The 14,308-nt window shown below is 33.3% G+C and overlaps 1 protein-coding gene across 6 annotated transcripts in view; it reads right to left on the bottom strand.

Moving 5' to 3' along the window:
- Window positions 1-661: 661 nt before the first annotated feature.
- Window positions 662-14,308, bottom strand: part of LOC148604995 (uncharacterized) — a 30,436-nt gene continuing 16,789 nt past the window's right edge. For all 6 annotated transcript variants that reach the window (XM_088549609.1, XM_088549607.1, XM_088549604.1 and 3 more), the window contains 2 exons: window positions 12,770-12,974; window positions 662-11,834 (listed from right to left, as the gene is read on the bottom strand). In XM_088549609.1, coding sequence (XP_088405735.1) covers window positions 5,380-11,834; window positions 12,770-12,974 — 6,660 coding nt within the window. In that variant the 3' untranslated portion in view covers window positions 662-5,379. The remainder of the gene's footprint in view (window positions 11,835-12,769; window positions 12,975-14,308) is intronic.

Here is a 14,308-nt window from a genome sequence, read left to right on the forward strand (position 1 = left end):
GTTCTCTCATCATGCCGAATACTTTTACCCATGTCAACATTTGGCTAAACATAACGGTTTTGGAGATATATTTGTATATGGGAAAAACTTCTGTCTGACAACTATATTCTATTTTTAGTAACAACAGCCTAGTTTTTCAGCGTATCTAAAATCCCAACATTTGTTTTATGCAAAATATCCTAAAAATCATTCATACCAAATTCGGATTAAATAGGTCAAGTTATGTCAAAGGAGAAGATTTTTGAAAGAAATAACATTAAAAAGAGCAAAACATCGGACAGGGCAATAACTCCAACATGGCCAAAGTCAAATGCACACAGATAGATCTCATCATGCTGAACACTTTAACATAGTCAGAATTTTGCTAACGTAAATGTTTTGGAGATACATGTATATGCGAAAAACTTCTGTCTGGCCCATATGTTCTATTTGGAGTAACAGTGGGCTTGTTTTTCAACGGATCGAAATTCCCATATCAGTTTTATGCAGGATACCCCAAGGAACATTCATACCAAGTTTGGTTCTAATTCACTAAAAGAGTTCTGAAAAATTGTTCATGACGACGGACGACGATGGACGCCAAGTGACGGTAATAGCTCACATGACCTTCGGCCAGGTGAGTTAAAAGTCGTATTCCTTAAAGGGACAATAACAACAACAATCATATTATTATTATTATTTTTTAAAGAATATATATTTACATTTTTTATCAGAACAATGGCTTGAATAAACTTGCTTAATTTGTAATTTCAGACCAAGTGCAATCACTATACAATACACAAGTAAGCATTTCATCTTAAAAAAAAACGCATCAAAAGTTTAATCAGATCTACAAAATTATATATTATGTAAAACTAAAAATACATAAAAATCAACAAAGTATGTCACTACAGCTTTAAGCAGACAGTATAGCACAACATTCAACCAAACTTGTTTTAATTAACCTCGTGGACAGCCTCACAGTGGGAATTGGTGATTGTAAACAGCGAAATCGGGTGAGGAAGATCCAAAGATTGTCCTCATTTTTTTTCAAATAATTATAGTGTTATTTAATCAACTGAACTGCTGAATCAATTGTGTGGTTTAGCCCATTAATATATTTTTTTTTCATGTGCCTTTTTTCCAATCCAAACATTCCACAGTTAATCAACTGCTCGTTCACTCTACAAATGTTCAGTATGATACATATTTATAGAATACATATTCATTGTATTAGAGTATTTTAAATTGACAATGCAAGAAAAAGAATGTCCCTTTTCAATAAAACTTACATACTCATATTGTACATATCTACATGCAACTTCGAGAACAAATACAATGTATAAGAGTTAAAAAATGAAAAAAATACATATGTACAGAAGTTTATAATCTTGTATAATAATTAAATAACACAATGGTAACCATTACAATGTAACTATAATTAAATTCAAAATATTTCTATATCAGTAGAGTACAATCCTAATCCTTTCTTGGAAAATGTCAATCATACTGAGAAAAAGAAAACAATCATTACATGATGCAGAATCTGCAATTAACTCGGCCACTAAGTCAACACAATAATAAAAAAATATATGTACACCCTGATACGACTACAGACATTAAATTGAGTCTATTCTTACCTTGACAAATACTTATTTCAGACATGATTTCAAGTATTATACAGCTTCTAGTGTTAATATTATCTTTAATAAGATAAATCAACATCTACAGGCATTATGGCTCAAAAGGAAGCATGGCTATAACACATGCCAATGGTCAACTGCATGTAAACATGGAAAGAGTATACTAAGAAGCTAGTAATAGTTTATATCAATCAAATATTTACGACTGTGACTTACAACTGTTGACAATGGACGATTGATAATAGAGGACGACGAATAACACAGTGATAACATAAACTCACACTGTCCGTCGGTCTAGATCGACAAATAAGGCTTTCATCAATGATAATGATTTAATTAATATTGATACCGAGTACTCCTTACAAACATACCAAGGTTTTCCCTTACGACTGCTTGGTTATTTTATAGTTCTAATATGCATTTTCATTATAAGGTACTTGTAATATATTTAATTGTATATTGGTTAATATCAACTCTCTGTATTAGTCTGCAATAATAAATTCGCCAAGGCTGGTTTATCATTGTAACTAGACATTGCCCCTAATGGGAATAATACCTCCACGGCTTACTGAACCCTGTACATTTTGGGACCAAAGTTGACAGACGATTTATATTGAACCCAATTTTTATGAGGATAAACTAAGCACTTTTGACACATATTTGTGCTGCCATTTCTATAACACCCAATTCCAAACCACAATCAATACTACATGTATATATATATTTTTTTTTGTTTTGTTTTATTTTTTTAACAACACAATGACAGTATATGACGGCAAATTTACTTTTAACATAAATTCCTCACAATATGCACATCCAAATACGGTATTTTAACATTCAAGTTAACATTTTAAGTTTCATAACAATTCTGCAAGTTGTGAGGCGGAGTTTCGGACAACACATGGGACCATGGCAAGCTTTGTTGAAAAACGCCGTCATTTCTACAATATTTGCCCAAACATAAATTCTTGACAATATGCACATTCCAGTATGGTAATTTAACATTCGAATGAGTTACATTACAATCCTGCAAGTCGTTATGGAGCAATACGCATCAGACAGAGTTTTACTAAAAAATACTTTCAGTTCATACAACCGTCATTTCTACAACTATTGCCCTAACATAATTTCCTGTCAAAGTTTTATACAATGCTGCTAAGAAAATAGTTTGACAGACAGACAGACAGGGAGAAACCAATATATCCCAAATTTTCGTTTGCAGGGTGAATAAATAAGAAAAATATGGTAATCTATCACCCCATTTAGTTCCACACCAATCCTTCAAATTCTTGCGGAGTAGCGGACAACGCATGGGACGAAATTATGTTGAAAAATGCTTAACTTTATTTCTACATTTTGTGTCCAAACATAAATTCCTGAAAGCATGCATATCTCTATGCGGTTATATAACAGCCCCCTAAGTTCCATAGCAATGCTGCAAGCTGCTTAGAAAATAGTTCGGACAAACAGACGGACAGACAGACAGGGTAAAAATAAATAACTCATACTGATATCAACCGATACACCATTCTTACTCTTACCATGAAACCTATAAATTATTCACCGACAGTTGTAAGTGAAGGCATACAGTATTAACAAAAATGATTGCCATCCGCCTCGCCGACATTTAATGTTCACTTTACTTAAGGTTAAAAAAATATTTGTGTTGATACAATGTATTGTACAGTAAGCTAAATAAAGAGTTTTTATCTGTCTTTCTTAAGCGAAATTCTTACATTTTATATTTTATTTCCAATCTTCAAATGACAAAATATTATCTGTGAATGAATTGTTCGAAATCAACTCCATAACGAGACTTTTGAAAACTGTATTAAAAGATATTACAATGTGAGGACCTATTAAGTGTGAAACTTATCCGAGCGCCGACTATCTCTACTCGCACAAGATATATAATTACAAACTTTTTAAACAGTTTCTATATATTTGTAAACGATTATTTTAAATTTGGGTCAGATAGATTCTTTGTCTTTCAGGTGCAGATAATTGTGTATTGACAGTTTCCTGACTTAATTATGCCAAAATCTTAACGTGTACTTTTGATGTATATCAGAAGAGGCTCTCCATTTCATTCTTTATTCTAAAAATGAAATTTGTCACTGAGAAAATGCCTTAAAAGGTATTTGATAAATTTCATTTGAAAATATAAACATGTACATGTATGTATTAACGATTGAAAGGTTATGCGGTACCTGAAGGTACATGTATATAAAATGATTTTAAGTTAAAAATCTAATACTGAAGTCTTCAAAGTCGCTAAATCGTCAAATATTCTCGGTCACTGATTTTGGCTTACTTTGTAAATATAAGGTTTACCAGATTTCTGGCACTTTCATATTTTAAATTCCCGTAGCTCAGTTTTACAATATAGTTGAATAATACGTTTCTTCTGTAAACCACAGACCTGTAATTATAAGTTTATGGTACTACGGAGACATGCAATACAGTAAGAGATAGTGAGTAGGCAAATAGCAAATAAATATTATCATTAGAAACTACTTACAGCCATTACATGTGCGTGCAAAAAAACTCTTGAAATAATATTGCCAATCTTGCACAACTAAACAAGAAAAATATATTTTTGAAAAACAGAAATGCAGATTTTATAAAAAGCTTATCTTGTACAGTATAACTGTGTAGCAAATATCCGTGCACCAAAAAGGACAGGTAAAGTGAAGTGCCAGTCAAGTAAATGGAAGGTCACTTTGATTCAATTGAAAATACCTTATTTTAGGTGGTGCAAATCCATATCAGCATTTCTTCATTTGGTTTGATCTTAGGACAGCCCTTTTCTTCGTCCGAATCCTGATTCCCTTCATGTTTCTTTAGTCAACAATATTAATGTAATAATTGATACAAAAGAACCTTAATTTGCAAACAACAGTGGAGTCATAACATCCTTATCAGCTACGCTACATGTAAAGTCTGCTCCTTTTTCAATCTACATTGTTCAACATCCGAAAGACTAAATACTTAATACAGACATTAGAGTGCTAGTGCTAATAGAAATGAAGGCAGACCCTGTCATTATTTACCATTCTACAGAATGATAAAAACCATGCTTAAATATAAACATCGGTAGTAAGCTACCGTTTTCGTAATGCCTAAATGTCCCCCCGAACACCAAAATAGTCATTGAAACTGGCATTTGGTTTACTTCTAAAATAATTCTTTTGAGTATATTTTATTTTACACATATTTATGTCAAGCGTTCTAAAGGTATTGAAGTCTCTAATACACCTTCCTCTTGCACGCCATCCAAGTATCGGTTGGGGTTTAGTGTCTGCCCAGTACTATTTTTTCGTCTGACAGTTCATTACAAGAATTGGGCCATATCAGATAGCCTTCCACTTTTACATTCCGACATCAGTGGTTTAATACAATTCTTATTCGTTCATATTAACTGTCTATTTAAGCACCTTTCTCAGCAATAAATTCTGAAGGTTTAAATCTTTTTTATATGAAAACCTCAAGAGTGTCGCATCATTCTCATTAGCTCATCAACAACTATTTGATATTGTGAAAAATATTTTCTTCGCTAATAAAATCTCATTTCATTAGCAATTACAATTTCAACCCCTTTCACTATCAATAATTTAATAAACGAATTAATTGAATGTTTACGTGCAAATATTAGTCAAACATCAGACCTTTTCTCTTTCGTCAAATCTACAGGAGTTTGCTAACTATGTTCACATGAAGACATGGGTGGTGTGGCACCATTCTTATAAGCCAAATTTTAACCAAACAATTCTTTTATAGACTGCAAACGATCTGCATACATCAGTGGTGTATTACCAGTTTTATCAGCAATGTTAATATCAGCCCCTTTATTAATCAATAATTCTGCAGTAGAACCCAAACCACGTTGACATGCCAACAATAGTGGTGTAGCATCATTTTTATCAGAAATGTTAATATCAGCCCCTTTACGGATCAACAATTCTGCAGTAGAACTCAAACCACGTTCACATGCCAACAATAGTGGTGTTTTACCATATTTATCAGCAATGTTAATATCAGCTCCTTTATGGATCAACAATTCTGCAGTAGAACTCAAACCAATTTTACATGCCAACAATAGTGGTGTTTTACCATATTTATCAGCAATGTTAATATCAGCTCCTTTATGGATCAACAATTCTGCAGTAGAACTCAAACCACGTTCATATGCCAACAATAGTGGTGTTTTACCATTTCCATTAGCAATATTAATACTAGCCCCTTTATTAATCAACAATTCTGCAGTAGAACTCAAACCACGTTCACATGCCAACAATAGTGGTGTAGTACCATATTTATCAGCAATGTTAATATCAGCCCCTTTATCAATCAATAATTTTGCAGTAGAACGTAAACCACGTTCACATGCATACAACAATGGCGTAGTACCATTTCCATTAGCAGTATTAATACTAGCCCCTTTATTAATCAATAATTTTGCAGTAGAACCCAAACCACGTTGACATGCCAACAATAGTGGTGTAGCATCATTTTTATCAGAAATGTTAATATCAGCCCCTTTACGGATCAACAATTCTGCAGTAGAACTCAAAACAATTTTACATGCCAACAATAGTGGTGTTTTACCATTTTCATCAGCAATGTTAATATCAGCCCCTTTATGGATCAACAATTCTGCAGTAGAACTCAAACCAATTTTACATGCCAACAATAGTGGTGTTTTACCATATTTATCAGCAATGTTAATATCAGCTCCTTTATGGATCAACAATTCTGCAGTAGAACTCAAACCACGTTCATATGCCAACAATAGTGGTGTTTTACCATTTCCATTAGCAATATTAATATTAGCCCCTTTATTAATCAACAATTCTGCAGTAGAACTCAAACCGCTTTTACATGCCAACAATAGTGTTGTAGTACCATATATATCAGCAATGTTAATATCAGCCCCTTTATCAATCAATAATTCTGCAGTAGAACGTAAACCACGTTCACATGCATACAACAATGGCGTAGTACCATTTCCATTAGCAGTATTAATACTAGCCCCTTTATTAATCAATAATTCTGCAGTAGACCTCAAACCACGTTCATATGCCAACGATAGTGGTGTTTCACCATTTTTATTAGCAATGTTAATATCAGCCCCTTTATGGATCAACAATTCTGCAGTAGAACTCAAAAAACTTTCACATGCCAACAATAGTGGTGTTTCACCATTTTTATCAGCAATGTTAATATCAGCTCCTTTATGGATCAACAATTCTGCAGTAGAACTCAAAAAACTTTCACATGCCAACAATAGTGGTGTTTTACCATTTTCATCAGCAATGTTAATATCAGCCCCTTTATCAATCAATAATTTTGCAGTAGAACCCAAACCAATTTTACATGCCAACAATAGTGGTGTTTTACCATATTTATCAGCAATGTTAATATCAGCTCCTTTATGGATCAACAATTCTGCAGTAGAACTCAAACCACGTTCATATGCCAACAATAGTGGTGTTTTGCCATTTCCATTAGCAATATTAATACTAGCCCCTTTATTAATCAACAATTCTGCAGTAGAACTCAAACCACTTTCACATGCCAACAATAGTGTTGTAGTACCATATATATCAGCAATGTTAATATCAGCCCCTTTATCAATCAATAATTCTGCAGTAGAACTCAAACCACGTTCACATGCCAACAATAGTGGTGTAGTACCATATTTATCAGCAATGTTAATATCAGCCCCTTTATCAATCAATAATTTTGCAGTAGAACGTAAACCACGTTCACATGCATACAACAATGGCGTAGTACCATTTCCATTAGCAGTATTAATACTAGCCCCTTTATTAATCAATAATTCTGCAGTAGACCTCAAACCACGTTCATATGCCAACGATAGTGGTGTTTCACCATTTTTATTAGCAATGTTAATATCAGCTCCTTTATCAATCAACAATTCTACAGTAGAACTCATACCACTTTCACATGCCAACAATAGTGGTGTTTTACCATATTTATCAGCAATGTTAATATCAGCCCCTTTATGGATCAACAATTCTGCAGTAGAACTCAAACCACTTTCACATGCCAACAATAGTGGTGTTTTACCATTTTTATTAGCAATGTTAATATCAGCTCCTTTATCAATCAACAATTCTACAGTAGAACTCATACCACTTTCACATGCCAACAATAGTGGTGTTTTACCATTTTTATCAGCAATGTTAATATCAGCTCCTTTATCAATCAACAATTCTACAGTAGAACTCAAACCACTTTCACGTGCCAACAATAGTGGTGTTTTACCATTTTCATCAGCAATGTTAATATCAGCCCCTTTATCAATCAATAATTTTGCAGTAGAACCCAAACCACGTTGACATGCCAACAATAGTGGTGTAGCATCATTTTTATCAGAAATGTTAATATCAGCCCCTTTACGGATCAACAATTCTGCAGTAGAACTCAAACCAATTTTACATGCCAACAATAGTGGTGTTTTACCATTTTCATCAGCAATGTTAATATCAGCCCATTTATGGATCAACAATTCTGCAGTAGAACTCAAACCAATTTTACATGCCAACAATAGTGGTGTAGTACCATATTTATCAGCAATGTCAATATCAGCTCCTTTATGGATCAACAATTCTGCAGTAGAACTCAAAAAACTTTCACATGCCAACAATAGTGGTGTTTTACCATTTCCATTAGCAATATTAATACTAGCCCCTTTATTAATCAACAATTCTGCAGTAGAACTCAAACCAATTTTACATGCCAACAATAGTGGTGTAGTACCATATTTATCAGCAATGTTAATATCAGCTCCTTTATGGATCAACAATTCTGCAGTAGAACTCAAAAAACTTTCACATGCCAACAATAGTGGTGTTTTACCATTTCCATTATCAATATTAATACTAGCCCCTTTATTAATCAACAATTCTGCAGTAGAACTCAAACCAATTTCACATGCCAACAATAGTGGTGTTTTACCATTTTTATCAGCAATGGTAATATCAGCCCCTTTATCAATCAATAATTCTGCAGTAGAATTCAAACCATGTCTACATGCATACAACAGTGGCGTAGTACCATTTCCATTAGCAATATTAATACCAGCCCCTTTATTAATCAATAATTCTGCAGTAGAATTAAAAGCACCTTTACATGCCAACAATAGTGGTGTAGTACCATTTTTATCAGCAATGTTAATACCAGCCCCTTTATGAATCAACGCTCCTGCAAAAGAATTCAAACCACGTTCACATGCATACAACAATGGTGTACTACTATATTTGTCAGCAATGTTTACATCAGCCACCTTTTCAATGAATAATTTTGCTGCAGACTGCCAACTATGTTTACATGCATATATCAGTGGTGTTGTACCATGTTCATCATCAATATTAATATCAGCCCCTTTCTTAATCAATAATTCTGCAGTAGATTGCAAACCATGTTTACAGGCATACATTAGTGGTGTAGTGCCATTGACGTCCCCTCCAGCATCAATAAGCATTTCAACAATGATGTCTTGTTTCATCATTTTTGTTATCCCATTTTCATCATCTACTGGGATGTGATGATGAAACAAGACAGGATTGTTGACAAGGATCGCATAAACAATGGCTGAATATTTATGACAGTCAGAAAGATTTACATCAGCTTTACATTCCAATAGATATTGAACAGCACTAACATTCCCAGTATAGCACGCCCACATTAAAGCAGTCCTACCGACATGATCAGCTTGGTTTAAATCAAACCCATACTGAATCAATGGTTTGATATGTTCACAGGTGTCACACTCACTCATGCACCCATGTATTAATGGTGTCCTTCCTTTCAGATCAGTAACATCTGTCCTAACTGTTTGATTCAAAATTACTCTTATACATTCCGTTTTTACCAATCGACAAGCGATCATAAGAGCAGTTTCACCAAATTCATTAGTTTTGTTAATATCTGCCCCCTTCGATATTAAAAACTCAGCCATTACGCTGTGACCCTTTTCGCAAGCCATCATTAAAGATGTCTGACCACCTATATCTGACTTGTCTATGTCTCTTTGTCCTCCATTTTTTAATAGCAGTTCAACTACTTTAATGTTACCTTTTTCACAAGCTTTCATTAAAGGAGATACATTGTCTATATTAGGTTTATTGATATCAATTCCCTGAGAAATAAGGTAGTCTATTAGCAATATATTTACTCCTGATTCCTCCATACCATCTAGAGCATGCCAGAGAAGACTGCGTCCAAAAACATCACATTGATTAATGTCCATTCCAATAGTACAAATCAGAAACTGAACAATGGAAATGCACCCAGTAAAACATGCAAGCGATAATGCATTCCTTTCATTTGCATCTTTTGTATTAGGGTTTGCTCCAACTTCAATCAAATATGTTGCTGTTACATAATGGCTATTGTATATGGCAAAGAGAAGAGGTGTTAAGCCTGTTAAATCTTTTTCGTGAATATTAGCTCCCTTCTCAACCAGTAATTCTACAATAGAAGTTTGCCCAAAAATGCTTGCTCTGATCAAAGGAGTTACTTTCTTTTTTGTAGTTGATTTAGAAAAATCTATGCCTGCATCTATAAGCAAATTAACAATTTCCAGGCATCCAAGTTCACAGGCCAAACAAAGTGGGGACTTCCCATCGTAATCAAATACTTTAATATCAGCCCCTTTTTGTACAAGTGTATCAACATTTATGGTACTCTTGCTTCTAACTGCCATTATCAGTGGATTTTGTCCATGACAATCACATTGATTGATTTCTGCACCTTTATCTAAGAGAAATTTGATTATATCATTATCACCATTTTCACAAGCTGCAACTAAGGGGGGATAAGCAGAGAAACACTCATGGCGGATGTTTTTAGTTCGATTGATGATCATTTTTGTCAATTGTTTATATCCTCCCATGCATGCCAGGTATAAAAGAGTTCTGTTACAGAAATCTTTCTGTAACAGAAGATCACTGATCTTTTCTGTATCAGAATTTTCTAATTTTGAGACAACCTTCTGTTCAAAACTTTCATCTTTCATATTACTTTGGAACAGAACATCAGTAAACTTTCTGTTAAAAAGAAATTCAACCATTTTGCAAATATATTTCTCTGCATTCTTATCATCTAAAATGATTTGGAATTTTCTATTGGGTATCACAGACGAACCTAAAATAAACCTTTTGCAAATGAAATCATCAACTCCAATCTCAAGGATTAGTTTTTGAAATTTCTTGCCATAATAACAACAAAGAAAATCAAAAAACTTGTCATGTATAGCACTGTACCCTACATCTTTCAAAAACAAATTCATGTCATCCTGCCAACTTAGCCGAATATCTTTGGTCAAGTATGTTTGGCAAAGAGAATCTAACTGTTCTGAGATAGCCAAAGTAGGCGTTCCATAGTTAATACCACAGGCAATAAATATCTTTTCTAGTACATTTCTCAATTTCTCAGATGCAATATCAGACTCCTTAACAAAACCATTACACAGGACTAAAAGCAATAATGAACAGAATTTTGTCTTGTCATACTGCTGTTCAAGATTACCTAACTGTTTAGCAAACACCTGAAAAGGATTTTTGAAAAATTCAACTGAATCTCCAGATGGAGATTTCAGATATAGTTTACAAATGAGAGGGAAAAAGTCATACATATCAACATAAGGTGTAATTGCAGTTACAATATCATCATCAAAATAAGACCTGGCTACTTCTAACCTCTCATTTGTGGTAAGTCTAAATTGTTCTAAAGACATGTTAAACGAATGTTTAACCAATGGAGTAATCCTTTCAAACTGCTTTTCTTGAAAGACTTGAAGTCGACATGTAACTAAAAGCTTTGTTTTCCCACCTGTTAACATCCTTGAAATGTTTTTCTTGTTCTTCATCCAATCATCAATATCATTCTGACACAAGGTGTACTTTCCACAGACATCGTCAATAACAAATACCTGAACAGAATCTGACTTGAAGTGTGAAAATATCTCTCTTGGGGTTCTGCATGGAATTATTTGATAACCGCTTTCATTACACAGCTTGAGAGCAATATTGTGAGCTGTAGCAGACTTCCCAATTCCTGGTTGTCCTATTATGGTGACAATATCATCCTTTTTAATCTTCTGAAGAATAGTGCTTGCAGCATTTGTGTTGACAAATTTCTTGTCATTTTCTTTCCATTGGCATAACTCCAGCACATGGACATCTGAAAATATTTGTTTAAATCCTGAAAAATTTACAATTTTAACATGAGTAATGACTTGCATTTCTGTTTTCCTTTTAGTTAAAATTGTATAATTATTGCCAGTGGTTCATATGCACTAAATACAGCAACTGTACTTAAAAAGTGAAATGATCTAAGGCCAAATAAATTACTTAATAGATTCTCATACCCTCCCACCCCTAAAAAATTTATAGAATTTTTTTAAAAATGTGTGGATTTTCGGAGTTTCTAGTATTGAGATACTATAACACAAAGATCTTTCATTTCTTGGTGACTATATTAAATCGATGTTTCTTCTCTGAAACTGATGCGGCCATGGATTTAGAACATATCTTTCCTTCAAAAAGCTAAAATTAGCCTAGCAAATATCTGGTTACAAATAAAAAATTAAATTTAAATCCTCTCATCTGCCCCATATTTTTTGTGAATGTTGGATGAGTATCTACCACTTAAGTTTACTTGGCCTAATAAGAATAATTTCAATTTTTTACAAAATAAATCAAACATTCTCATAGGAAAAAAATTGTTAAAATTTGAAGCTACATCCTATTATATAGATGCTCCAAAACATAAATGGGTAAAAAATGTTCTGTCGGAAGTGACGTAATCAAGAAATAACACAGTTAGGAAGTGAGTGTTTAAACTTACATGTATAACCAGACACAGTGTTTTTATTTTAGGAGATCTCACATATTCCTGTTCGTTGAGACATCAACAAAGAGTACTAATAGCCTTTTCTCTTTTTAAAAAAAGGCCTGATATTATACAGATATAAAGCCAGTAAATGGCAGGTATAGTTACTGATAAAAGGTCACTCACATATGCATTAAACCAAATTTTCTTTTTTCAACTCTTTTTCCACAAAAAATTCTGGCCAATGAAAAATTTCTAAAAATCAAATCAAATTTTGTATATACCATAACATTCACAGTGACTGCTCTTCAGATGTAAGGTATATACTCGTTCCTGTAACATTCGATTTTCATTCTGTAATGTTGTTAAATCATCCCGTAATGTTGTTAAATCATCCCGAAGAGCAGTCATTTCATCTCTATTCCATGACATATCTTTCAATGCATCACATTCTTCCTTATAAGGTGGTCCACCAATTCTGACAATAGCCTATAACAGTTATTAACAAAGGGTTTTGAACATATGTCCAAACCATGCAGTAGGCTATAATATATTACAGGAATCAAATTATTTGGGGCAATGAGGTCACATGTCCTGAAATATCAATAAGGCACATGACAGTAAGAAGTGGTATCCTGGTAGGCTCCTTCATTTCCATTAATAAAATTTCGTTTGATAAATAAAAAAGTCAGAAAATTTACACTATTCATCCTTGAAAACTTATTAACTTTGTAAGTATTTTTATGGATTTCTACTGAGGAATCTGACAAACAAGAAATTTTCAAAACTGGACCAAAAATTTTAATCAAAGTTTTTTTATTCTTGGTAAATAGTACTATACACACAATTTCACATGACCCAAAGATTACAAAAGGGTTTGATCATGCGTCCTAAAGGATCAAAAACCCAAAAGAGTCAAGAGTTTTGTGGAGTTGCCTACCTTGGCCACTTATTACATGAAATTTGTAAAAAAAAAATATGTGAAGTCAAATTAAACACGCAGGCTGAAATGTTATGACCAATCTAATCAAAAAAATATTTTCAAAATGTGATTAGATATGATAAAGAGCTTTGCTGAGAGCAGCGTGATACAAATGCAGTGATAGAACCCTGAACAGTTTGGGCAAATGTGGACACAATATTAGTTTGGGACACCCTTAGGCAATTAAATTACAAAAATAAAAAGGTTTTTTTTAAAAAGTAATAACATTAAAAATTTCCCAAAATGTCAAACAAGGGTAATAGTTCCAACATGGCTAGATAGACCACAAATAGATCTGATCTTGCTGAATATTTTACTCATGTAAGAATTTGGCAAAAATAATTGTTTTGGGGATATATATATGCAAAAAAACTTCTGTCTTATCCCTATGTTCTATTTTTAGTAAATGTGGCCATGTTTTTGACAGATCAAAAATCTCCACATCACATCTATGCAGAACACCCTGAGGATCATTCATACCAAGTTTGGTTTCATTTGCTCCAGTACTTTCAGAGAAGATTTTTGAAAGAAAAAGCATTAAAAATAGGGAAAAAAACATTAAAAAAGGTCAATAACTCCGACATGGTTTGACAGATTAAAACAAAAACTTGATCAGAAATAGATCTCATCATGTTATACATGTTTACCCAGTCAGAATTTGACTAAACTGAACAGTTCTGGAGATACATTCTAAAAATTTCTGCCTAACCCCTATGTACTATTTCTAGTAATGACAGCCATGTTTTTTTCGACAGATCAATAATGTCCACGTCAGTTCTATGCAGAATACCCTAGGAAATATTCATACCAAGTTTGGTTCAGTAGTTTCAGAAGGGAAGAG

The sequence above is a fragment of the Perna viridis genome, chromosome 10, assembly GCF_037379345.1.
Source record: "Perna viridis isolate PV_CMFRI_1.1 ecotype Kerala chromosome 10, ASM3737934v1, whole genome shotgun sequence".
Lineage (NCBI taxonomy): Eukaryota > Metazoa > Mollusca > Bivalvia > Mytilida > Mytilidae > Perna > Perna viridis.